Below are 27,193 nucleotides of genomic sequence, written 5' to 3'. Positions count from 1 at the left end.
ATGCATTAGTCACTGTAATAATCATGAAGTATTTCTCAGATCACTTTTATTTTCATCTTATTCATATAAAATATTAAATTTCGCATTACATATTTCCCGAAAATAAAATAAACTATTGCTTCTTTCGATTTAAAATTTTAACAGATGGTACAAGGAAGAAGATGGCCGGCTAAGTCATTTGATATCAAATCACCGCATAACTCAACTTGATGGTTCTTTGATACTGCAATTTGTGAGTGTACAAGATAGTGGCCGCTATGTGTGTTCTGTAAATAATACAGCTGGAGAAGACAGATCTTTTACAGTTCTTACAGTATCAGGTAAAATTATTTTTGACAGTTTTCATACTTCTCCTTATATTAGCAATTTTATTTTTATGTGACTTAAAAGCCTCTTTTATATAACTGAAAACCTACTTTTGCGGATTTAAAAATGAATGGCGGATATATATGAAGTCTTAAAACTTGTACTGCGTAAAAATAATTCCCCATGTGAGAAATAATATTTTGAAAAGGTAGAAAGTGTTTCTAATGTAGTTTTTGTTGGGTATGATTTTTAAATGAATCAGTATTTATTAGTAAGAAAAAATATTTATGTCTTACCTTATATATTACATTGTTAAAAATAAAAATATATTTCCTGTATCAAAAAGAACGATATATTGTAAGGAAATCTCCGAGCGTTTACGTTAAAAAAAATACCGTTATTCAAGGTGCAGATATTTTCCTGTAAATCATTATTATATTTATGATAGAAAATAATTGTAAATGTCTGTCACACTAAGTCTGAAGGGATTTATTTATTTGTCGACTATGTCAACCATCATCTATCAAAAGGTACCTCAAGATGAATTCAAGTTAACATATCTTATACACTAGTGAATTGTTATTCAATATTTATAGTGGTAGTTACGCCACATTACTCCCCTTCCAGAATTCTATCTGTGATTCGATGGACGATTACCAATAGTTGATTCATGCTGTTTATTTATTTATACAAATTTTGCTCGTTATATTTTTTCCTCATAGCATTTCGCTCATTATTTTTTTCCTTCTTTTCTTATAGCATTTCGATAATTTATTATTTTTTTCCTCCTCATTTCTGTTTATTGACCGGGAGATTTTATTTACTTCACCGGATTTTTTCTCTCCTTTGATCAGTATATTTTTAAGCAAATCAACTGTTTAATGTGGACAATCCAATGTTAACAAGTTCTTATCACGTCCGGGTCACCAATGAAGGGATTTATTTATTTATCGACTTTGTCAACCATCATCTATCAAAAGGTACCTCAAGATGGATTCAAGTTAACATATCTTATACACTAGTGAATTGGTATTCAATATTTATAGTGATAGTTATGCCACATTACTCCCCTTCCAGAATTTTATCTGTGATTCGATGGACGATTACCACTAGTTGATTCATGCTGCTTATTTATTTATATAAATTTTGCACATTATATCTTTCCTTCATAGCATTTCGCTCATTATTTTTTTCCTTCTTGTTTTTGTAGCATTTCGCTAATGTATGGTTTTTATTCTTCATTTTTGTTTATTGACCGGGAGATTTTATTTACTTCCCCTGATTTTTTCTTTTCTTTGAGTAATATATTTTTAAGCAAATCAACCGTTTAATGTGGACCATCCATCAATGTTGACAAGTTCTTATCACGTCCGGGTCACCAATGAAGGGATTTATTTATTTATTTAAAATGTCAGCCATCATCTATCAAAAGGTACCTCAAGATGGATTCAAGTTAACATGTCGTATATACTGGTGAATTGGTATTCAATATTTATAGTGGTAGTTACGCCACATTACTCCCCTTCCAGAATTTTATCTGTGATAGAGTTCGATGAACGATTACCACTAGTTGATTCATGCTGTTTATTTATTTATATAAATTTTGCTTGTTATATCTTTTCTTCATAGCATTTCGCTCATTATTTTTTTCCTTCTTGTTTTTGTAGCATTTCGCTAATTTATGGTTTTTATTCTTCATTTTTGTTTATTGACCGGGAGATTTTATTTACTTCCCCTGATTTTTTCTTTTCTTTGAGTAATATATTTTTAAGCAAATCAACCCTTTAATGTGGACCATCCATCAATGTTGGCAAGTTCTTATCACGTCCGGGTCACCAATGAAGGGATTTATTTATTTATTTAAAATGTCAGCCATCATCTATCAAAAGGTACCTCAAGATGGATTCAAGTTAACATGTCGTATATACTAGTGAAATGGTATTCAATATTTATAGTGGTCTTCAAGTCTTCGAAAGAAGTCTTCGAAACGAGAGAATTAGTAAAAAAGACATCGCATTAACCAATGTCACCTCCCGTTATAGAGTATCAAAAGATAGAATAAAATATGTTTATGACACTTGCTGGATGTCATAGTGGATGAGAAGAAAGCAACCAACTCCCACTATTATTATTAATCTATGTTTTTTTCTCATATAATTTAATTAAACAGTTAAATGATATTGTCGAAACAATATTTTGCAATAATATCCACCATTAAAGCATCCAGAATTTTTATTGCACAGGAAATATTTTTCGTTGAACAGTTGTTTATCATTTTTTTTATAATCCCGTTTAAAGAACCGGTTTGTTAAAAATTAAAATTAAACAAGACTAAATATTATCATGCGCAAAAATACTTTGATTGGTAAATAAAATAAATTTAATAATCTTATAATTTTCAGAAGAACAGTTTTCAACACTGATTAAAAATTCAAAGAGTTAGCGAGTGTTTTTATACATATTTTGGTATACTTATCTACAACTTTACTGGTCATTTGAGATTGATGCAACACTTCCAATTCAAATTTTCAAATTTATTTTCAATTGAATGATAAATGTGAACTCCTTCATAAGATAAAAATTCTTTTATCTTCACCTACATTTTAAAGTTAATGTTAAACATATTTATGTTTTTGTTGATTTGTGATTAATATAAGATCATTTTTAACTTCCAAAATAAGTTAAAATACATAGCAGAACTTAACTTTAATTTATCTTAAAATGAAAGTTAGAGCTCAATTTTCTTTTAAATACTATGCCATAATAAAACTTGCTTTCATATCATATTCATATACGATTGGCAAAATATGTACTTTAAAAATCATACCTTCCATATATTACCTTCTAACATATTGTATGCAATTGCTTTGGAATTCAGATTGTCTATAATCTTCTGAATAATCAGAAATCCTATTAACTGCCCTTCTTCATTATTATTTCAAGTTCAAAAATATATTTTTTTAGTGATCTTATTATCAATGTCCATGGAATGGATTCATAATTATAAATGAAATTTGAATTCCTTAAGGAAATATTTTAATTTGACCTTCACTTGGATTGCTGTTGAACTCAGAATGGTCTAGAGAAAAATTTGTGACAATGCATAATCAAATAAGTTACTGAAGCACAAATCAAAGATATTATTGGTTCAAGGCTTATAAAGAATCCTAGTGCAAATATTTGCGCTCGCGTTTTAAAAAAGGAAGTTTCATTCCATCTTCTTTCGGTGTCTTACCTTTGTTGAGGTAATAAAAGGCAGCACATGATTCAATTATAGCCTACAGCTAAAATTCATATTATTATTAAATTATTTTCATATTATTTCATTAAAAATATTTCAAACTTTCATAGTATCATTGTTCTTAAAAAGCTTGGTAAGAAATCGACAAAAGTTCATTTGCCACTTCACTATTAAAATATATAACTTAAAATATGTCATTACTTATATGGATAGTTATGTCAAAAATACCTGTTTTTTCAGATACTTCAGATAAACTACATTTATAAGCTCGAAGAAACCAGTTCTCTAGATCTAATGATACCTGAATGATTCTTTGGTTTGTTTATGTTTAATTTAAATAAATCCTAAACTGTGCAAAATTTAAATAAAAAAAATTATGACCACACATTTATATAAGTTAAAATACGTTAAGTATTTTTTTTAATACTTAACGTATTAAAAAATATATAATTTGACATCAAAAAATATAAAATTTTATTAATTTCGCATTCATTCGATAGTAATACGCATTAAATTTGAAATTAAAATAAATATAAGTACAAGAAAAATCATTTATTAGATTAAAATATTTAAAATAAATCATAATTAAAATCAACAAAATATGATTTTGTCGTCAAAAACACATGATATCCTAAAAAAAAAAACATCAAAGCATTTATAGAACTAAAATTAAACTACAAAGGACATCATAAATCCAATTAAAAATAATAAAAAAAGGGATATACTAATCTAGCTGACCAGTAGTTACGCTTTTTGCCGCAGCATGGCGCTGAAAACTTAAGAGTGCCAAAGTGTTGCCCTTTTGGCATGCATTGATAGAAAAAAAAAATATGTCGTCCTCTTATATGCTGTAGCATTGGAGTAGAAACTCTTTTTATATTTCTCTTTGATACACATACGTACACATAAACATTTTGATGTATTTATATAGTCGTCGAAAATTTATTCCTTTGCTCAACGGCAGCGCAACTGAGTGCTGCTTGAAAAGAAGTCGTGACTCCAGTTAGCATTGTATTTCAGTGTTTTCTAGTGCAAATTAAACAATATTTAGCTTAATTACACCACTGTATGAATCAATTTGAATGAAAACATGATTCAAATTAACATCTTATTGAAGTTGCAAGAAATCAAACGATATTATGGTACATTATAGAAAAATTTTGAGAGTGTATACAATTAATTAAACATATGGCTTTCATCGGATAATCAAGAAAATGCAAAATCTCCCGATTTGCTAAAAGAAATAACTTGCTTGTATTATTTATTCATTTATTTATTGTCTAAAATGTCACACGTCACTCAGTGCGACTTACATAAATATCCGTGAAAAATTTACCAAATTTAACCGAAACTTGATGGCCTTCAATCGATTTTGAGAATAGAAAATAATTCACTACACGGATCTTAATTTTACGCGCCTGAGCTTAACGAACATACTTAAGTAATGCATAACATTGATGACATTACCGCTCTTCACCCGACATCAAACGTTAAAAGCAGCTTCTAAAGTTTCGCGCTGTAAGACGTCATTAATCCTCTTCGTGACTAATGCACTTGTAATAGACTTGTTCTAAGTAATTACGACATGTAACATTTGCATCCGTCGATTGGCAACACTAATCACTTTTCGGGTTTTCGAAACATGAAATTAGATGGGGGAAATTTGAAACTCGAGGAACGTCCAAACATATATTTGCAGTCTACGGTGAAAGTGTATGAGAAATAGTAAAATCAATTGATATTTCAAATATCTTGCGAATGTCTAATAGTTGTCACACTTATTGAATAAGATATTAGAATTCCAATATCCCTGTAGTTAAGATGGAAGAATGCAGTCCTTAGTATGAATGTTTATTTGCAATTTGTCTTCATATTCCACTTGTATAAGATTCCTGGAAAATACATTTATTGCTAATTGGAGAAAACAGTATGTGATTACTTAAACAAATAAAATGTGTTAAGTATCGGAATTGTCAAATAAATTAAACTGCATCATTAACGTTATATTTAAACAAACAGGCGTCAATCTGAATGGAATTCTTCAAAAAGTGTGTTTGTTCATAATTTATCATCTTATAGATTTTAAATAGATATTAAGATAGCACATTTAAAAAATATATAGCTAATGAGAATTTATGTGATGAATATTTCTTGACTTATAATATCAAGTGTTACTATATCAAAATACAGCTTTTTTTTTATTTCTGTCATTTTACATAAACGTATGTTACCAAATCAATTGAGATGGAAATCCTTTATCCCTACTTATAGTTAGATTTAGTCCCCACTTATAGCTTGTTTTATAAATATACAGACTTACAAAAACAAACACTAAATGTGAAAATTTTTCCTTTAAGCAATTTATACATCATATAAGCAGTAAAATATCTAAGATATTATGGCTTAAGATAAGTTATATATAAAAAGTAAATAATGTACTATTTATAGTTTTACACAATCTCCTCTACATTTACAAAACTTCTCTAAATTTACTGCTCCCTGAAAAGTAATTTAAGTTTAATTTACCTTGGTGCTTTAAGCATTAATTATAAAGCTATAAGTAAATGATCATGTTGCCGAAAATTATTTAGTTTAAAAATAAATATTTAATAAAGCAGAGGTCTATCATGTGAAACGATTGTTAAAGATTAACATGGCAGTATTTTTTTACCCAATTTCTCAAACTCATTTGTACTCGTTTGCTATAAACGAGAATAAAAGAATTACTTTAATTACTCATATCTTGCACAATTTAAGCGAATTTTTCTCAAGTTTTAAAGATATGATTTTCTAACTAAATATAAATTGCTCTAAAAATTTCTCGTAATTTTATTTAATATTTATAAAGCTTCAGCAAAAATCAAAAGATGAAAAGAAATTAGTTTCTTATGAAAATGTCTGTATCTCCATAAACATTTAAGCTTGACTTATAATTTTTGTGAATTTTTTTGTTGCAAATAATACCTAAAATAATTTCTGCAAGTTACAAATTTATTGGTGCATTTTTTGGCATAGGGTTATCAAAAACACTATTTTCTGTTCGTATTTTACTGCCATTCTCTCAACCCTCTAAACTGCATTAATAACTATGAGAAATCTTATAATCTAAACACTTAAGTTACAAAATGATTCTTTAGGTATTTCTTGAGAATTATGAAAACATGTATTATTACATAAGTGTTTCCATTATTTTTCCCACCCCCCGTATATACATTGCGCCAAACAATGCCCGTGATTGACGCAAAGGCCTTAAAAGAGAATACCATATTTTAAAATTTTTTATCATTTAAATAGTATAAATAATATCTTACCTCTTGAGCCACAACAATGACAGCCTAGATATAAATATTTGTATAAAACAGATAAAAAATATTTGCGATATTCAATTTTTCTAAATATTTTTGTATCATGATATCTAATTTTTAGAAATAAATATCTCAATGTATGAATTTTTCTTCAATAACATGCACTGCTTAGTTTTAAATCACAGAAGTATTCATTTAAATTTTAATTAATGAAATTATTTCGTTATTTAATTAAATGGATTTTTCCTACTTTAAATGTATCATTACTTTTAAAATAGTTCTTAGAATCCTTAGTAAAACAAATTAAGTAAACAGGAACTACAAAACAGAAAAGAAATGTTCTTTCATTTCCGTACGCAATTTTCTTAAATAGTTAAGAAACTTTTGCAGAATCCCTTTGGACTTTTACTTGTTTTGATTGCACGTTTTTATGCTGATGAATAGGGAAGACTTAATTAAATATAGTGATGTAATTTTGGCGAACTCAAAACAAATATATTCTAAACATTTTTTGAGATAACTAGGCATTATAGTATTAAAAAACTGCCTTCATAAATTCATTCTGATATAATGAAATGATAAAGATTTAAGCATTGTTTACAGAAGTGTTAATGAATTTCGTTTCCTTGTTTACGATGGTGCAAGTTGAAGACATTATTTTACGCATTTAACAAAATCGTAATATAATGATTTTTATCCTATTTTATATATTATTTGTTATAGTCTTAAGCTTCCTTTAAAGTATCAGACTGCTTTCGATACTTTTTTTCATTTTTTAAAAAGGCTTAACTAAAATTTTAATTTCATTTTATGCAAACAAGTGTTCTAAGATCAGAATTTAAAAGCAAAGTTTGAAATTCTATAAAATATTTTTTTTAAAAATAACTACTCAATTTTTTCTAAAATAACGACTAATTTGAGCTCAAAAACCATAAATTTTTATGTCATGCTAAAAAACTTTATAACACATTGTTAAGCGTAAATTTTTAGAAAAAACGTTCTCGATGAATAATATAATTAACTGTAGTTAAAAATCGATGGAATGTAACTAATTATATTGTCTAACAATTAATTTTTAACGAAAAATTCTAATTATTCTAACTTAAAGTTTCATAAAAAAATAAAAAATTCACATTAAGACTTTAACTTTTAGTTCAAAACATAGCTAACATACAAAGTCTACGTACAAAATTTCAAAGAATATTATAAACATTTTTGTCTGTAATGTGTATCAGCGGGAATTTCGGGTGTTTATTTCTGGTTTCGTCTGTCTGCATACGAAAAAACTAGTAAAACTTCATTTCCAAAATTCAAACGTCAAGAATCTAAAGCGTTTTGGAAAGCGTATGAACTAAAAGTAAGATATGGGTAGTAAAAAAGGCAATTTTCATCAAAATTGCCAATTTTTCCCAGTTCGATACCCTAAATTAAAAAGTACTGATGTGATATATTAGATACAGTCATTTTCAATAACCTAGCAGACAAAATTTATACATTATTGCACAATGCAATATCTTGAAAAATCTAAAATAAAGATTTCCTCGTAACAAAAACTAAACATTTTATCCCTCTTAATATTATCTGCAGCTTCAAACTGTAAAAATTAACGTTTTCTACATTAGTACACTAAGATAATTTTAAGTTTGATATGATACTGAAGCAATTATATCAAAAGAAAATCTCATACATTTTGCGTCCAAGTATGCATTGTTTTTATATTCATATAATTTAAAACACTTTTAATATAATAAATATATTTGTTATATAATATTACTATAGTTATATTTAATAAAATATAATATAATTTTAAATTGCAAATCTTGCAGAAAAAAATTCTTGGCAATTTTTCGCAAAATTTATTTTTGAAAAATTCAAGTAGAATGCAAATAGTTTAGTTTGAATTGTTTAAATGTATTATATAAGTTAAAGGAATAAATTATAATATGAAGATAATAGGCATATTGTTTTTAAGAAATGTTTTAATTTATAAAAATATTATTGCATTTAATGAACAATAATCATCAATTATACAGTATTTTTCAGCCTAGTTGAAAATTGTGTTAAAAAAAAATATTATTACCCGCTTCCTTTTTTTATACTTATTTTTGTAAATTGAAACAATACTCTGTTGGAATAACGTTGAAAATTACATCAGAAATGCATGTAATTTCAAAACATTTCACGATTAGGGCTTTTCTCCAAGTGATAGCCTGATTAAATATTATGAAACTAAGGAGAAATAACCACGGGATTGATAATATTCATATTCATACAATGAATTTATAATACTTATAAAAGTAGAATAACATTCATAGTCATGAGTAAAAGCGACAAACTTTTATATGTAGAATAACATTCCTAGTATAGAATAACTGTGACTAATTTATAACACTTATAAAAAATAGGATAACATTCATAGTCATGAATAACTATGGTGAAGTTATAATACTTAAAAGTATAGGATAGCCTTTATAGTCATAAGTACCTGTGACGTACTTATAACACTTATAGATGTAGGAAAACTTTCCTAGTCATAAATGTTTGTGAAGAACTTATAACGCTTATAAAATAAGAATAATATTCATAATTTTAAGTAACTGTGACAGATTCATAACATTATAAGAAAATATCAGATTTATGAAAAAAGTTGAAAAAATAACTTATGCAATCAAATTTTGTTTTGGTAGATTATAATTTTAAACATATTATCGAACATTTAATGAAAACTGAACTAAACAAGTTATAACATATTTAATCTAAAATGCAAATTTAATTACTAAGTCCAGTACTTAAAAGTTAATTCATTTTCTAACACCATACAAAGTGTCAGTTGAAATTATAAACATAGGACACTGTTACAAAAATTTATATTTGACGCATTTTGTGTCAAATTTATGCGTAAAAGTTCTGTTCATCGCCAAACATCATTTTAAAAGTGGATATCGATTTCAGAACAAGCGTGATTCTCGCATGCATCAATGAATTCCAATAAGGCCTGTCTAGTAAAATCCGCCGACTTAACGACTTTTCCAGATTCTCCATAAAAATAACATTGATGAATGGGCGTCGATATGGAAAAGTCTGATGGAACTTTTAAGAACCGAGAGAAAAAAACACTTGCATTTAGAAATTAGGAAATGATTGAGCGTTGAAATGTTTGGAAAGATAAAATAAGTCATAAATTATTATAAAAGAACGTTTTTTTAAACACTGCCAGTGTTGATGATGAAATCAATAAATAGGTAACGATGATATATTAAGATTTTTTGCATGTTTTTACTGCAATTAGAGAAAAATTCAGGAAAATTAATGAAACAAATTTAAACACGAGGAAAAATATTTTATTTTTGATGTCAATTTGAATCTTTTTGATTATACATTCTTTTAGGCTAAATAATGGAACAGTAACTTTTGCGATCCATTCTAACATATTTAGGAATTTTTTCTAGCTTGTCATGATTTATACATTTTCAAATTTTAACAAATGATTTTTAACCTATTTTTTGTTGTTAAAAAGACTTATTAATAGGTAAAGAGATTTGTTAATAAACAAAAAGGCGGTTATGGCTATGAAATTACTTCTTACAGAGAATTAATATTACATAGTTTGTATTTATTTTCTAGAGTTTATTTATTTGACATGAAACCTATAAGTTTTATAAAAACAATTTAATATTCCATTCTGCATTTCATAACGTTTTGAAAATCACCGTACGATAATTTTAAATGTTCCCCCATAAGTCATTTTTGCATCTTTCAATCTTTACAAAATTTGTATGCATTAAAACCCATCTGAAAAAAATGTTAAACAATTAAAAATGTCTGTTGAAACAATTTTGCACTAAAATCCGTACCTTTAAGAAAATAAAATCTATGACATGTTCCAAGAATTCGCTGCAAGAATATGGTCACTTAAACTTAATTGTTTTCCTAATAGAAACTTTTGAAAAACATCAGTCTAATTCATTGCACCCTGTTGTATAATAGTTTTTCATACTTTGCTGTATATATTTGGTAGTCCATTGGCAAATAATTACGCCATGTCTGCATTAAGATGAGGAAAAGCAAGGCTCAGCGATCTGTTACTTAAAAGTATGTAAGCATTTTTTTAATAAAAGTAACGATAAACAACACTTAATTTTTACTTTTGCAATCTTTAAAGAACAACATCCTATTCAGATACAAAATGAATCAAAATTTTCGTTACTCCATTAATTTATGTAAAATAGAACATTTTAAGTATCGTACTCATATTTTATGAGATATTAGAGTGACATTGTTTAAGTTCATAGTTCCCACCAAGCTCTGACGTAACGTAATTTGATCTTTACAGTGAATGCGTCAAAATTTCCCTACAAATTACGGTACCCTTACGAGGTAGAAAATAAGATTAATGTCATGAATAACTTACACAAACAAGCTCTATTAAAAAACCAATAATCTTAAATGTATACGTGATGTATCGAAAGGCTTCTGCGTGTGTACTTTAGATATTTTGATAAGGTTCTCATTTGACAATTACAAAAAGTCTTTGAAAAAGATGAAGTTGTTCAAATTTTTAATTTATTTCTGACTGTTATATTACTTATAACTCTCGTCGTGTAGCACGTGTGTGCCATTTTTGAAAGTATAGTCGTATTAATGCATATGAAACTTTAGTCGTATTAGTGCATATGCTCTAATAAAATTTACAAATATTCAAAAAAAAATTTATTAGAGCCAAGCAAACATTATTGCAAAATACGTTATTGAAAATTTACCAGTAACCTTTTGCTACAAATAAGTTCAAAAATGATAGAAAATGTTATAAATCACCCGGTCTCCGCACCACACTTTCTGTATTCTTATTAGAGTCTGTACTTTTAAAGTAAGTTCTAAAATCTCTATGAATATTAAATTATAGTAAAACGATCAAACAAGGTGTAGTACGATAGCACATTTATTATTTATTTATTTCATTGCTGAAAATAAAATCCAGTAGAAAACTTCCCTTTGAATATTGTGTTTGATTGTACTCAAATTGAAGTTTAGGACAGATTGGAATTTTAATTAGAAAATATTTCATCGATCATGTTTTATAAAATTGTAGGAAATAATTACAAAATTATAAAACCGAAAAATGAAGTTAAGGGTTTTCAATACATAAAGTTTAAGCATAATTTATTCAAAATGTAACAAACCAAAAATTTTGTGTTTCTAAGAAAATATTAGTGACATTCAATTGGATTCCTTAAAATTACAGAAGACATTTTAGAATAAAGTTTACTTGTATATAAAATAAATGCTCATTCAATTATTAATATAAAAAAATATTATTTTTCAAATAAAAATTATAATAAGTAAATTTCTTTTCAGGAACATTGAAAAAATAAATATGACTTGGTTAAAAGATATTTTAATCAAACACTTAATTTATTTGATTATTTTGTTTCCCTAAACCATAATTTAAAATCTTTAAGTTGTAACTTTTCCAGACTTACATATCATTTCTTAATAATTAAATAAAAGTTAAATGAGTTTCGCACTTAACTAAAAATTCCAGACTATACCTTAGGAGTTATGAAAGAAACATACAAAAACAGTGAATTAATAAATATTCAGAAACTCTATTACCTGAATTTAGAGCGACTTATTTATTGGCATGAATTTTAAAACATATATAATGCTTAAAGTTTTACATAAATATTGCCATTCTACTTTTTTAGATTAGAGATTATTTTATGCACGAAGAAAACTTTCTTCATAAGGTAGAAAGTTCATAAATAATTCACGTTGTTTCTTCAGTCTTCGAGTACGAGTGTACGATAAATTTATGCTTCCCTAGAGATTTGCAGTAGCTTGCTTACGATACTCATTAAGTTTAAGACTTTCTTTATGTAAGCATATTTCTTGTCAGTTTCATTCAGTTTTGACAAAAAAAAATATTCTCTTGATATTTATTTGAAACGTTTCGGCTTCACAAACTACTTTCTTCTTTTAAATATTGCTCTAAATTTTGAGAAATTGAGAAGAAAAACTTCAAAGACTTCTTAAAAAATATTTCATTAATGTCTTAAGTGGCAAGTAAAATATATTGAAGAAAGTTTATATTTTTTAGCAAAAAAATTATATTTTATAATTTTTAAGCATTTTTTGTACAAAAGAAAAACTATTTGTTAAAAATAAAAACATACATCTGTTTTTTTGAGAAAAAAAAAACTTACTTTAGTCTATACTAAAGCGAAAAAAGGTCTAGTCAAAATTATCTGAATATGGTGATTAGAATATTATCAATTAGAACACCAGAAAACTCGGAAATTTTACCGAAGCACTTTGTTAATTATCTTAGTAAATATAATAATAAAATATGATTTTATAATGAGGGGTAAATATTCGTAATTATCGTAAAGTTTGCTAATTTTATCATGATACTTTAGAGCATGTCATGAAACTATTTATTCGGTTTATTATATTTTTCGGTTGTTTTATTTCTTTCTAAATGTGTGGTAAGAAAAACGGTAATTTTGAAAACCAGTAATATATGATAATTGCTGGTACTTTGAATTAAAAAAAATTACCAAATGAATGGTTTAAATGCAGTATATTTTGGTTTTATTACGCAAATTATGATTTTCCTTAACATAAATGTCATTACCATGAAGTACTGTAATTTTTGCCAGAGTCTTTTTCTCCATAAAAAATAAGCAAAGCTCTTTTGGTTGTTTTACTGATCGTACTTATTAAACGGGTCCCAGTATACAGGTTCAGTTTTGATAAAATCAGTAAATGCCGTGATCACATGGAGAATTTTTAAAAAAAAAAAATTAAAATAGAATTTTATTTAGGAAAAAATTAATGAATAAAATTAATAAAAATAAATCTAAAATTTGCGCGTTTTATTAATTATTTTTCTGCAGCTTAAAATAGGCTTAGAATGGTTTTTTAGATTTTAGAAAGATTGTTTCAGGTAAAGTTCTTTTTTTAGAAGAAAAAAACTAGATTAAGAGCAAAATTTGCTATTATAAGTAGTTATTTTTTTAAATTTTAATTTAAATTCCTTAACCAAATATATTGTCATATACATCTTGTATTTACGCACATAAAAATTTTCGTTATTTCACAAATAATTAGAATTAATTAATTACTAATTATTAATGTGTTTTACAAAAATTGATTTAAAACAGTTTATTTTGTGCCTGTTTGGAAATTGTAAAACATGAAAATAAATAAAAAACAAAATTTTCAAACATCTCTTGGGCATATAGTTGGTGGTCTCAGCGTAACTTTACATCAGTTTTACGACTGGTTGAATTTCATTCACATAAGTGGAGAAACATGTCATAATTAGAAGGTAATATAATATGTAAAGGTAACCTGTGCAATATGTTATCTATGTGAAAAGATGATATTTGTTACTTGTTCATATTCTACAATGTTAAAAATTCCGGATCAAATAACAGTATAAATTACCGGTATTTTGGATACATCATCTGTTATATATATTTTCAACGTAAAATGCTATACCATAATTTTTACAGTAACATTTATTTGGTTAGAGTGATTCAGTAATTTTAAGATAATTATGACTGTAAAAATTACGGTATGTCAAGTTTTTTGTTACGTAATATGTTTCGGTATAAATGGATATTACGGTAAAAATTACCGACACCCTGAATTTACCACCTTTTTTTACTGTAATTTCAATCATACTTTTTTACAGTATAAAACAATTCGTTTCCGTTCCGGCCAATTCGAGATATATATATTTCAAAACAATTATGCACTGTTTTCTAACTTAGCTATTAAAATCTGGAATATTCGCTGCTCAATTCCAATTTTCTGCTCTGATGCATTTTTTAGCTAAATTTTCAGAAATCTTTTATAGTTCATGCATATTAAAACAGTTGATTGCATTATCTGTCAGTATTTTTTGGTTTGAGAAATGACTACAAATTAACTGGTAAATTTTTTTTGGTTAAAATAATATTTATTTTAAAAAAAAACAGAAAAAAAATAAAATTTAAGTTTAGTTTAATTAATTTTCAATCAAACTTTTATAGAAAAAATTTATTAGTAATAACAACAACATTAGTTTTTGCGTAATTCGCTAAAAACAGTAGTTTGTTCTGGAAATTCGATCTAAACTCTGTCATTTCCAATTATTAACTTCAATAACATCGACCTTATATTATTCTGTTAATCCTTTTAGATTCTTATCAGAAGATTTCAATTAATTTTAAGCAATCAATTGCAGCTCCTCTGTCAGTGTATGTGACGCCGCAACGACAAGTAGTGGACGTGGGCCGTTCAGCGACATTCAATTGCACCGTGTCCGGACGTCCGATAAGGTCTTTGAATTGGGTGAAAGATCAAAAGCCCATTGAAGATTACTATGGGGGTGGAAGATTCATGCTTTTAGCTCGAGATGTCCTCCACATTCCTCTCGTACAAAGGGAAGATAAAGGAATGTACCAATGTTTCGCCTTCAATGATTTTGAATCTGCTCAGAGTTCTGCTGAATTGAAACTTGGAGGTGTGTATTTTGAGTTAAATAAATAATATCTAATGAATGATAATTCAATAATAACCATATTTGTTCATAAATAACGGTTGAACTGAAAATAAAAGTTACGTTTAACAGTTATTGATAGTACTTAACAGTAATCCGTACCAACTATTAACTCTTTTTCAATAATATATTTATGAATTCTTTGATAATATTATCTGCTGTAAAAACATGTCTGTTTTAATAAGGATAATCCTACATAGTTGCTCATTCGAGTATTTATTTCATATTTTAACGCTTTCGTAGTCCAATTAGTTTTCTTCTGAATTTCCCTCGCTTTATTAACAATTAACAATAATATGTAAAGAACTATATTCTGTTTAGCCAAATTCAAGTTTTACATTTAAATTTTAAGGATAGGGAGTATACTTCTCAAGGAGTCTTTTACAGTTATAAAGGTAATTAAAATAATTAATATTCTTGCAATTAAAATATGAGATAGATCGCATCCACTCTCAGAAATAAAATTCTCACTTTTGATGGTTCACTAATTCTTGAGCTATATTTAGATAAGTTTGAGAATCATTTTGTCACGAAATCACGTGGCTTGTGATAAAACGCGTACTCTCAAATATATGAGAAAAATGCTTCCCTAACTTGGAAGCTAATCACAGTGCATTGTAGTGGTTTAATAACTAGAATAACTACCTAGAATGTAGAATAGACATTCGAAACAAGAATGACGACTTAGCCCGACTGAGCCTGTATGAAGGTAAAGGAGTTAGCCTCCTACCAAGAAGATCCCAGGTCCAAATCCAGCTTTGGGCATGGCTGTAAATTATCTCTCCTTTCCATCTGTCCTTCTTGGTTGTTGAGGTGACGTTGATTCACGTATATAGTGCCCACGAAAAAATATTAACAATGCCATCCATTTTTGCAAAATAAGATGCAATTACAAAAGATTTTTTCGACGAAATACATTTCCTTAAAGAATAACTTTAACAAAATGTTCGTTTGCAGAATATACCAGAAAATGATTTCGTCGAAAACGAAGAAAGTTTCGTGATATTTGAGTACTTATTTCTTACAAAGTTTCGTACACATGTAACGGATCTTCTTGTCTTGTCCCTTTGTGAAACATTTCCTACTACATCTATAGTTGGAAATTATCTTTCGGCATATAATTTTTCACACTGGCTTCAAGATGTCATTTTTCTTTCCGTTTCGAAGTACGAGAATGTCATATGAAAACATGTGTCATAACAGAATAGATCTCACACGATTCCTTCAAAATATTAAAACATGTGCTCTAATTCTATTTAATCGATTGCGCAATAGACTAATATCCCCATTTCTATCACCAATATATCATAATGGGTTTTTCTCTTTCCACAGGTGTATTCTTTAAAGGGGAAGTAATCTTCCTAAGGCCTATTAAGGGGTTAAAAGATCTTGACCGAAGCTTTCGGGATTCATTATATTTCTGATCATTCAAAAATTTATATGAGTACCGCATCCATGCAATTTTATCACATAAACATCACATGAATGTACCTGTGTAAATTGAAAAACTTGTGTTTATTTATTTATAGGCAATAAATAAATCTTTAATTGGATTACTTTATTTTAATAATAATGGAAAATTTTAGTAAATGCTAAAAATACTAAGGGCTAATAAAATATCTAAATATATTATTTATTTCTCAGAAATGTTACAATTACAAGAATGTTCAAGTGGATCGAATAAAATGATACATGATAAGATTAGATATCGTAGTAAGAAATGAATGAAACCTAGATAACTCGGAAGATAAGACGGAAATTATTTTCTGTCTTATTTTAACTTATCTACCTTCTTTGTTTCCTAGTTTCAATTATAGTTAAAAATTGTTTTAAATTGCCCAAAATGAGTCAATTCTTTTAATATTCTATTAGAATTTGAAGAAAGTTTTAGCTATTTAAACTTGTTCAACAAAACCAACAAGAGTTAAACCTCTTGCTTAAACTGTATTGGAACTTTTTTTCTATGAACTACTTATTTCAAAAAGAAAACCAGTATTTTGATGGAAAAAACTCTAAAAAAATGCAGTAGTTTCAAAAAAAGTAGATAGCTTAAAGTAGATAGATTTAAAAAAAGAAATGTACAGTTAATTATGGAATAAAACAATCTAAAAATTCAAATATTTCATTGCAAATGGAATTTTGTTTATGATATTCTATTGTTTGAAAGAAAAATAGGAAGCCTTTATATTTTAGTGTATTGAAAATAATATGTTTTACCAATAAAGATGATAATATTATATGGAAGAGCACCAACTGCACTATCGGTTGTGATAATATCTTGAAATCTCTGAAAATATCCTCAATTATCTTTATACTTATTCATTTCTTAGATAATGAGTCATAATCATATTTCGTAATTCATAACTTAATCGAATTTCCGCTGGTTCAGAAACATTGCTTTGTAATCCTGAAAAGTATTTCTGTAAAAAATATTTGCCTATATTCTTAAAACTGAACGTTACATCAATTTTTTAGATGTAGCACCTACGTTATTGTCAACATTTGCCAATGAAGCCATCCGTCCAGGTTCATCAGTATCTTTGCGTTGCACAGCTTCTGGGAATCCTTTACCTCAAGTAACAATACCCATCTAATCATTAAATTTTTTAAAGAAAAAAATATGCATTTTTTATTGTAAACACAAAATGTTAAGAAAATATGAAATTACCCATTAAAAACGTTTTTATTACTTCGTTGCTGATTGTTAATTTCATAAGAAAATAGCCGGTAAAATGCATATAATGCGAATAACAATATACTTACCACTTTCCGTCTAATTTATCTACTCCAAAATTAACTACTAGTTTTGTAAGAAAAAGGTTAAAAATTTTATATTTAATCATTACCTGCGGAAATAATACAAATGATCAATAAAAAAAGTTAACTTGAAAATTATCTGCATGTATTCAAAACTTGAGCTACTCATGGATGCTTATTAAAGATGCTATTATAAGTTTATTTTGTTAGTAATATAATTCAGGCAAACGTTTTTAAGATTTTTTTACCTATTGTTTATAATATTTGTTTTCAAAATCGCAATTATTTAGTTTTTCAGAAAATAAGTAGCAACTTCACTGTTTATTAAAGCCCATTAAATTTTAATTTTCTTTTGTCACTTAAGTTTCTCAATCATTTCAAGTTGTGCAGATGCATTATAACTATATTAGTACTTCTTTCTGCAAGAAAATTTGAACATGTGCTAATTTAATGAAATTATAAAATTTTTGGTGCATATAATTTTAAATATTTTTATTAACTATAGTACAATCAAATGTTATTATTTTTCTAAGCTATTGAAATAATTAAATTAAATTAAAATTATTAGTTAGTAAATAGTCAATTTACTTGGAATAAAATATAAATGTCTTTTAAAAATGCACTAGATTATAATTAACAAAAGATTATTTTTTTACTAGAATTTATCTTCGTTTATTTGAACGGCAAAAGTTATTTATTTATCTTATTTTACTATCCGTTTTCTAAATACCCATGTCATTATAAGTTCAAACTATAAGTTTGAGTTATATTTTAATGCATGAAATTATAAATAAATCAAAGACATTAGTTAATGATATTTATAATATCAATCACAGTGCCAGTTAACTTTAACAGGAATTTAGAAACACGACTATTGAACAAAAAGAACAGAAATTAGGTTATTTCGCAGTATATTTGAATTATTATTTGAAAATTTAAATAACTAATTAAAGCTGTTTTTTTTTCACTTAAGGTGACATGGTTTTTAGACGACATTAGCATACCGGATGCCGTTAGATTCCGAGTTGGAGACTACGTCACATCCGAAGGTCATGTGATGAGCTACGTCAACATTACAGACACCCATGTTGAAGACGGGGGAGAATATTCATGCTCTGCATCTAACACCGTTGCATCTGTCCGTCACACAGCAAGACTGGATATTTATGGTCCTCCTTTTGTTAGACCAATGCCAAATATCAGCGTTGTAGCTGGACATACCATTGTTGTCAAATGTCCGATATCTGGATTCCCGATAGAGAATGTGTTTTGGATGAAAGGTAAGTAGTGCTAACTGCAAGGAATGTGTCCGCTTATGTAAAATATAATGTTCAAAAGCTGTTAGATTTATTCATTTAACCTCTTAATATAGATGGTGAAAAGCTTCCAATGAATCACAGACAGAAAGTTGAGAAATTGGGAAGGCTTGTTATTCAAGACATACAACGATCTGCAGATGAAGGTTTCTACGCATGTGAGGCAATTGGATCAGATAATAAAAGAGCCGGAGGAAAAATGCATATGAGCGTGCTTGGTAAAAAAAAAACATTAAAGTGTTTTACTGTAATTGAATCATTTGTAATTGACATTTTGTAATACACCAGGCTAATTGGAAAATCTTTTTTATCAGACCAATTGCAATGAATCAATATTATTTTAGGAAGATAGGAAAATATGCGAAGATTTCTTTCTTTCATGTTTAATGTGCTTAGATTTATTGCAATAAACCTTTTGTGATACTATTGACAATAAGCTTTCATGGAACAATCAATTAAACAATGAAGGTAGTTTTTTTTAAATCAAGAGAAGGCAGGTTTTGGACTTACCTAAGGCCAACATTGGGAGACAATTTAAGTTTGATGATAAATTTATGTCCTTTCAAAATGACTGACTTTTTAATTGATAAATATTGCTTAAAATTCAACGTTTAAAGGCTTTTAAAGATTTTTCTCGTTTTTTTATTAATGTAATGAAAATATCACAATATATTGAACTATTTTTATAGAGATAATTTTTTTGCAGGACTAGTAAAGATGAAATTCAATATCTTAACAAATATAAACAAAATTAAACTCAATTGTCGTAAACAAATTTCTTTTAATCAATTTTTGTCCCCATAAATTGCCTTCTGAAAATTTTTAATAGTTATTCCCAAGAGGATTCTTTAGTATGTCTTAGTTTAGTGTAATTTAGTTTAGTATAAAAAAAAACACATAACTTAGGTAGTTTTTTGTGATTACACAGAAATACTAATAAGTTTATATAAGTTGTTATAAGTTATCCAAACATAAATTCAAATCTTAATTGAAATAAATAAAACAGGAGGTAACCAAAATAAACATAACTACATTGATTCAAATTCAAATTGGAACAGCGCACAAGGCAGCTAAAACCAAATTCAAATCTTATAAACAAGTAATAATATAAATTTACTCAAAAAAAATATATATAAATATAATTAAAAGAAAATTAAATAAAGTTGTGTGTTTACAGAGCAGCACTTCATCAGGGGACACACTGTCTGTAAACACACAGGAGCCTTTCTGTTGTTAGTGGCAAAGCCAAAACTAACAGTGCCCCGAGGCCCCTAATGAAAATTCAAGCATAAAGAATAATAATAATAATAATTACNAGTTATTATAAGTTATTTATATATTTTTATGATATTACCTAATATACTGTTCCTCTGAATCCGTATTCTACTAACTATTCGTAAAAAACAAGTGTTTTGAGTATTGTTATAGTTATCAAGGATTATCATAGCCTTTTTCTTATGTATAAATATAATAATAATAATAATAATAAAATATATGCATAAAATCGTTTGATGCATAAAATTTAATTTATTTAAAAGCGATGCAATTCGAGGCTTTATATTTTTGTCAATTCAAAAAATTCTTTAAATCTATGTAAGAAAATGTTTCTTAACTTTCAATAACGGTTATTCATTACCTTATTCAAAAAAGCTTAGAAAGAAAGTTTAGAAAGATAATTATGGGGAGTAATGATTATGAATAGTGATGAAATGAATAATAATCATGGATAATATTTAAATTTAATCTATGAAGAAAGTCATTCGACTAAATTTTAAAAAAAATTTACATTTTACAGCATTTCATTGAATTCTAATTGAAGTTTTACGATACAAAAGATCGATGCGAGAAAATTGGAATGGAAAAAGAAATATATCATAATATCATAATTTTAAAATAATCTCAAAAATAAGTCTCTAATTTAAAAACTACTCTTTCTTAGAAGCAAGAAAATCCTTTATAATTTATATTTTATCATTTAAAAGTAATAAATGTATCAGTGCTACACCGCTAGAAGTTTTGGTCATGTTTTTGAACCATAATATCAATCAAATATGATGTAACCTTAACTTGCTTAGTTGAACCTTATCATCATACTTCTTAAACTCGATTTCACGTTACATTGGTTTGCCCTGAACAGAAACATGATTTTTATTGCCCTTACATTATAGATACAGTGAACTCAAACCGTACATTTGTGAAAATAATTACATTTAGTTCAAAACTAAAACAATTTTTCTGAAAATGTAATGATTTTGGTCAAACTATCTTCAAATAGCCAAAACTTAAATATAGATCAGCAAAACATTTCCCACGGTTCAATTGCTGATAGAATTAAAAGAAAGTACACGATGAAAGTAAATGCACGATCAAAAATTCAAATATTAAACTAATCATTCTAATACAAATATACTTTTTATTCTCTTGCATTACTTTATTTTGTCATTATTGAGTAAGTTGCAATCTAAGTATAAAGTGTAAATACAAAAAGGCAACTATGGAATTGATAAAATATAGAATAACAGAAATTATGCACTGTTAGAAACTTCTCGGCTAAAATAGTCAAATCGCAATTTAGTTAATTGTAAATTTTACCATATTCAGCCCAAACCGGCCAAATAAATAAAAAAGGAGTATATTCAAATTGTTAAGTATAAGATAAAATGCTTATTGAGTGTTTTCACCTAAAATGGTTTAACAACCAGAATTCTATCTGAGTCTCCTAGACTCACCTTATAAAACCATTTGTTCCATGCAATACATACTGTGGATAAGAGAGCTAAACAGTTTATCTCATGACCGACTGAACAGAGGTTCAAACCCCAGCGTTGATACCTCAGTATTTTCTACCATTCCTTCAATGCATGAAAGGTTTCTAGTATCCTACACTCTTAAATTGGTGAGCTTAGACTATTAGAATGCGAAACTTTCATTCACTCATAAATGATGCAGCACCCTCAGCTCTCCAACGTCCGTTTTATTTTTACGGTTTAGATACTATACTAGTTTTGAATGGTTACAAGACCGTATAGCTTTGCATTCACGGATTTTAAACTATACCAATTGAAAAACGGTCTCAAAACCGTAATGGTACGGATATGTTCCTAACCTTAAACTTTATGGTAAATCGGATGGACAGACTGTTTTTTGCTATTTTGCAGTAAATTCAGAATGACAATTTAAACAGTGTGGTAGGAATTCATCTTATCTCTTTCAAAGGTAAAATGCTTTTTTAGTTAATATAAAGTAAATATAATAGAATCGCTATAATTTTTTTAATTTATAAAAGCAACTTAAAATGTTGAATTACTTGTATAGATTATTTCCTTTTCTCTATTGAATAGAGAACCAGAAAAACAAAGACAAAATTTATTTGAAATTTTAGATTCGCATTTAATCCTTTTAACATACATTTATTGATGTTTGAAGCGAAAATTCCCTAATACAATGCAAATGGGAAATTTCCATTAAAATATTCCGCTTTTAAGCATTTCTCTGTATGTTTAGTTCCCTATCGATCTTTAAATAAATAACTATTTACCTTGCGAAATATTGATTCGAACTAATAAATTAATGAGAAATAGAGAATCAAATTTAATAAATTCTATACAGACGAGGACATGTCGCATGCATTAAACTGGGATAATATATTGAGATTAACAATTTAAGGAGAATTTATTCATCATGATAGATAAACAAATTTTACAATGTGTTTTAATTTTAAAAACTATATTTTGTAGTGCATATTAAATATCTTTTGATTTCGATCAAATGAGTTTTTTTTACTTATAATTTTCAGCGCTTTATATCAAAGGAGAGATAAAACAAGTTGTTTTAATATTCTGTTTAACTAAATAATCCGCCATTATTTTCAGCATTAAAATTTAAATAATGCAAGCATTTAATTGATTTATTTTAGTTCTTGTTTGAAATATAAGTGAATACATACTTTACATTAATGAGTATTTTATCAAATCCATTTCTGAAAAGTGATACTTATTTGCTTATTATGATTATCATTTTATGTAACATTCTTCAAGTTATAATTTCCTTTCTGAATATTTTAAACAAACTTGATTCGTAAATCAATCCTTCATTTGAATCTTTAATTTAAAATATCTTTCGTTAAATGGAAAATTTTATAATTTAATAACTATTTAGTAAATAATATAAAAATTATTTTCGATAGATTATTTTTCTATCTAATGTCTTTTAGCTTGACATATTTTCATCAACATTTTTCCAACTTTTTAAGCCAGTCAAATGTAAGATTTTGATGATCCTCAAACATAGTAGTCTGTTTGAGCGTGTAATTCGTCTTCCACCATTCAAAATGACATCTAGTCAAAATAAGACAAATCCGGTGAATACAGTGGCTTCTAATTTCCCAGTCGAAACTTTGCAGGCTTGTGCTCTAGCGCTGTCTTCATTGCAGAGCATTCCTTTTCTTTGTCATATTTTTTTTCTCTCATTAGGTGAAATAATAACTCATTATGATGTGTTTTTTCCTAAGACACTTAATCAAGCAAAATACGCCAACTATTTAACTTTGCGTATTAAGTCAATAAGGTGCGCCCTTCCCTTGGCAAGAGAGCATCACAAGGGTGAAGGTATGTCTTTGCTGAGGACATCTAAGTCAGATGGCAGCACCACTCATTCGAGAGGATACTTGCATGTTTCCAACATAGATCTTAAGGGGAATAACTTTTTAAAAAAATCCATGTACTCGTGGTACTGTTCAGCCATCGATCACAGAACTCTCGATTCCACATGTCTTACTGAATTTCGCATGTACTGATAAGCCTTAACGGAGAGGAGGATCGAACCCTGACTTCTCCAGACATTATTCAGATTCTCTAACCACCGGGCTACTGCAGTCCACGGCGTTTGATATTTATAATTAATCATCTGTCTATTTTCAAATTAATCGGCGTTGATTGCTCTTCATACATCCCCCCCCCAGAAAAAAAACTGTCGAAGTCGATTTCGCAGCCTTTGGAGCTAGATAATCTTTAAAAAAATACATTTTAGAGTGCTACTGCTCCCTTTGCTTCTATCCGTTTTGTTTGTTATTGGTAAGTAAGTTCGCTGTTTCCTAAAGACTTACTGAATAAAATAGAATTCACTCTCCGGCTGTTAGTCGTAAATTTTATTTCAATTCCTTGTGGTTTGTTAATACTTCAAATAAATGAAATATCACATTCAAGATGCCACCCTCCCTCTTAAGTAGCCAAGGAGCCTCAAATTTGGGAGAGTGTTCAAGGTATTTACCAATGTCAGCTAGTATGCTTAAAAACCAATCCCTTAAATATCTTTTCAACCATGATAGTCATATTCATATTCAATTAAAACTTTTTAAAGAGGAAAAACATTGACAGTTTCCATTTATTCTAATTACAGACAAAAAGTATTAAGTAAATATTGATAATAAAGTATTAAAAATACCCTCAAAAGCTTCACTAATGACCATAAGTGCTGCTATAATTTTGTTTAAAAGAAACATTTTTACAGTGTTAAAGATTATACCATACAACCGTGCCGAAACATTTTACATTAATTGGCATAAAAAGTTTAATAAAGAATGTTTTAAAAAATTCTCAAATTATTTATTAGAAGTTAAATGAAAAGAATTCACAAAAATTATAACTTTAATAATAATTAACAAAATACGAATGAAACGGACTTGGTACTGTTCAAAATTAGTTTAAGGTTGTTGCTATATCTAATTACAACAAACTTTTCTGAGTAGTGTGTTTGCTATGCCATTATATATATATATATATATATTCCTGTTCTTGAAAGATTATAATTTTAATATTAATTAGAAAAATATTTCTTACATTTCAGCCGTAACAAGGGTAATACACACAATGAAAAGTGAAAATACGCAAGTTTCTTTTACCCTGACCAAAAATTTCTTGGAGACTTCCTGAATTGACCATTAATTAGCCAAAATGTAATTGAGTAGAGAACTGTTCAGTAAAGTCCAAAATTCTTATTTACTTCAGGGTTTTATCAAGCAACTTCAAATGATTGCAAATGAACTAGTCTTTCATGATCTTAGGAACATCTAAAACATATAAAAAAGGATTTTTTAGGGAAAAAACAGAATCAGAGTAAAATACATATTTTAATTAGAAGGAAATCACAGCACTGAAATTATTATATCTAAAAAAATTTCAAATATGCTGCTTAAAAACAATAACAATAATAATTCAATCAAGTATTTATAGATAAAAAGAAGCTTATGTTTAACACTCATTTTAAACAAAAAAATTTTAAAAGTAAATAAAAGCATAGCTATTTTTATATTAATTCTTTTTACAACGTACTTTTCAGTTGCTCCAACAATCGAGAATGCAATGCTTCCAGAAGTACTGTATGCTAAAGAGAGTACGAAAACTAAAGTTATGTGCAGTGTCAGCCAAGGTGATCCTCCTATTCAAATAATGTGGCGCAAAAACGGACATGCTGTAACTATAGATAAAGACGTAACGGTACAAAATCTTGAAGATTCTTCTATTTTAATGTTCAGAAGAATTTCTTCCAAACATTCTGGAAACTATACCTGTTTTGCTTCAAATATGGCTGCATCTGTGAACAGAACCACCCAAATAATAGTTAATGGTAAGATGAATGATCAAAATATCTATTTCCATGAGGCAATTTTATTATTTTACTAAAATAATACATAATAATCAGTAAATTTAATTTAGCATTTTTATTAAAAAAATTTTTTTTTTCTTATTTACTTACTTTTTACGAGATGATTTATATGAGCTTATTATAGTGGGTGGCTACTTTATTATGATCTCCGAAGAAGTTTTCTTAGTATTGTCACAAGGGGGGTAAATTTTTTTACATGCTTTAGGAAAATCATTCTGTGTGTAATCTAATAAAGCAATCATGGCTAAATATGTTTTAATAAATAAGTGAGTCCTGTTGTTTTACCAATTGAGGCCAAAGGCGACGGTTACTTTAATTAACGTAATTTTTTACCATTCTGCTTAGGAAGTTATGGTTATCAGAACATGATGAAGACCTCCCCTTACATTGGCCTTCACAATACACAGATATTAATCCCATTGAGCATTTAAAATGTAAAGTTCACAGAAATATCCCTAATATAGGTTTATGACCACCGATAGAATCACGCTTTTAAATAATGCTTTTTTTCTGAACCTATCAATATCTCGTAGTGTCCATGCCAAGAACAACAATGTCTATATATTAAATACAAAAAGGTGGCCACATGACATAATGAGATGATGATCATAATAGGGTGGTAGATCAATGCATAACTAATAATAATGTTATACTAGCATAGTATACTAGTATAACATTATTAATAATAATAATGAAGTAATAAATAATACATTATAGTCATAATGAAAAACAATATACTGGTAATAATAAAGTTAAATTTATTTCAAAGTGCCTCCACGCTGGAAAGTCGAACCTACAAACAGTTTTGCTGTGGTTGGAAAAACTGTTGTAATGCACTGCAGTTCTGATGGCTACCCAAGTCCTAGAATTTATTGGAAAAAAGCAGCAGGTAAAAAACTTGTTTTTGATGAAAAGCCTTTGAATGAAATTTCTTCATTAAAAATATTTTTTTAGGTTAAAATTTCATTTTTATGACAGGTTGGCATTAAAAATGAGTGCGAAAATAAGCTTAACATGAAGAGAAAAATAATTTTATATAGTATCATGTATATACATA

General features: G+C 27.5%; 1 protein-coding gene across 2 annotated transcripts in view; it reads left to right on the top strand.

The window, feature by feature from the left end:
- The window catches only part of LOC107439444 (cell adhesion molecule Dscam1), a 199,467-nt gene that overhangs the window by 103,167 nt on the left and 69,107 nt on the right, over nucleotides 1–27,193 (top strand). For both annotated transcript variants that reach the window (XM_043043123.2, XM_043043124.2), the window contains exons 6-12: nucleotides 145–320; nucleotides 15,086–15,364; nucleotides 17,876–17,976; nucleotides 19,131–19,437; nucleotides 19,530–19,691; nucleotides 25,810–26,097; nucleotides 26,906–27,025. In XM_043043123.2, the coding sequence (XP_042899057.1) occupies nucleotides 145–320; nucleotides 15,086–15,364; nucleotides 17,876–17,976; nucleotides 19,131–19,437; nucleotides 19,530–19,691; nucleotides 25,810–26,097; nucleotides 26,906–27,025 (1,433 nt within the window). The remainder of the gene's footprint in view (nucleotides 1–144; nucleotides 321–15,085; nucleotides 15,365–17,875; nucleotides 17,977–19,130; nucleotides 19,438–19,529; nucleotides 19,692–25,809; nucleotides 26,098–26,905; nucleotides 27,026–27,193) is intronic.

The sequence above is a fragment of the Parasteatoda tepidariorum genome, chromosome 3, assembly GCF_043381705.1.
Source record: "Parasteatoda tepidariorum isolate YZ-2023 chromosome 3, CAS_Ptep_4.0, whole genome shotgun sequence".
Lineage (NCBI taxonomy): Eukaryota > Metazoa > Arthropoda > Arachnida > Araneae > Theridiidae > Parasteatoda > Parasteatoda tepidariorum.
Note: the sequence above shows the minus strand (reverse complement) of the source record. Positions and strands in the feature narration are given on the sequence as shown.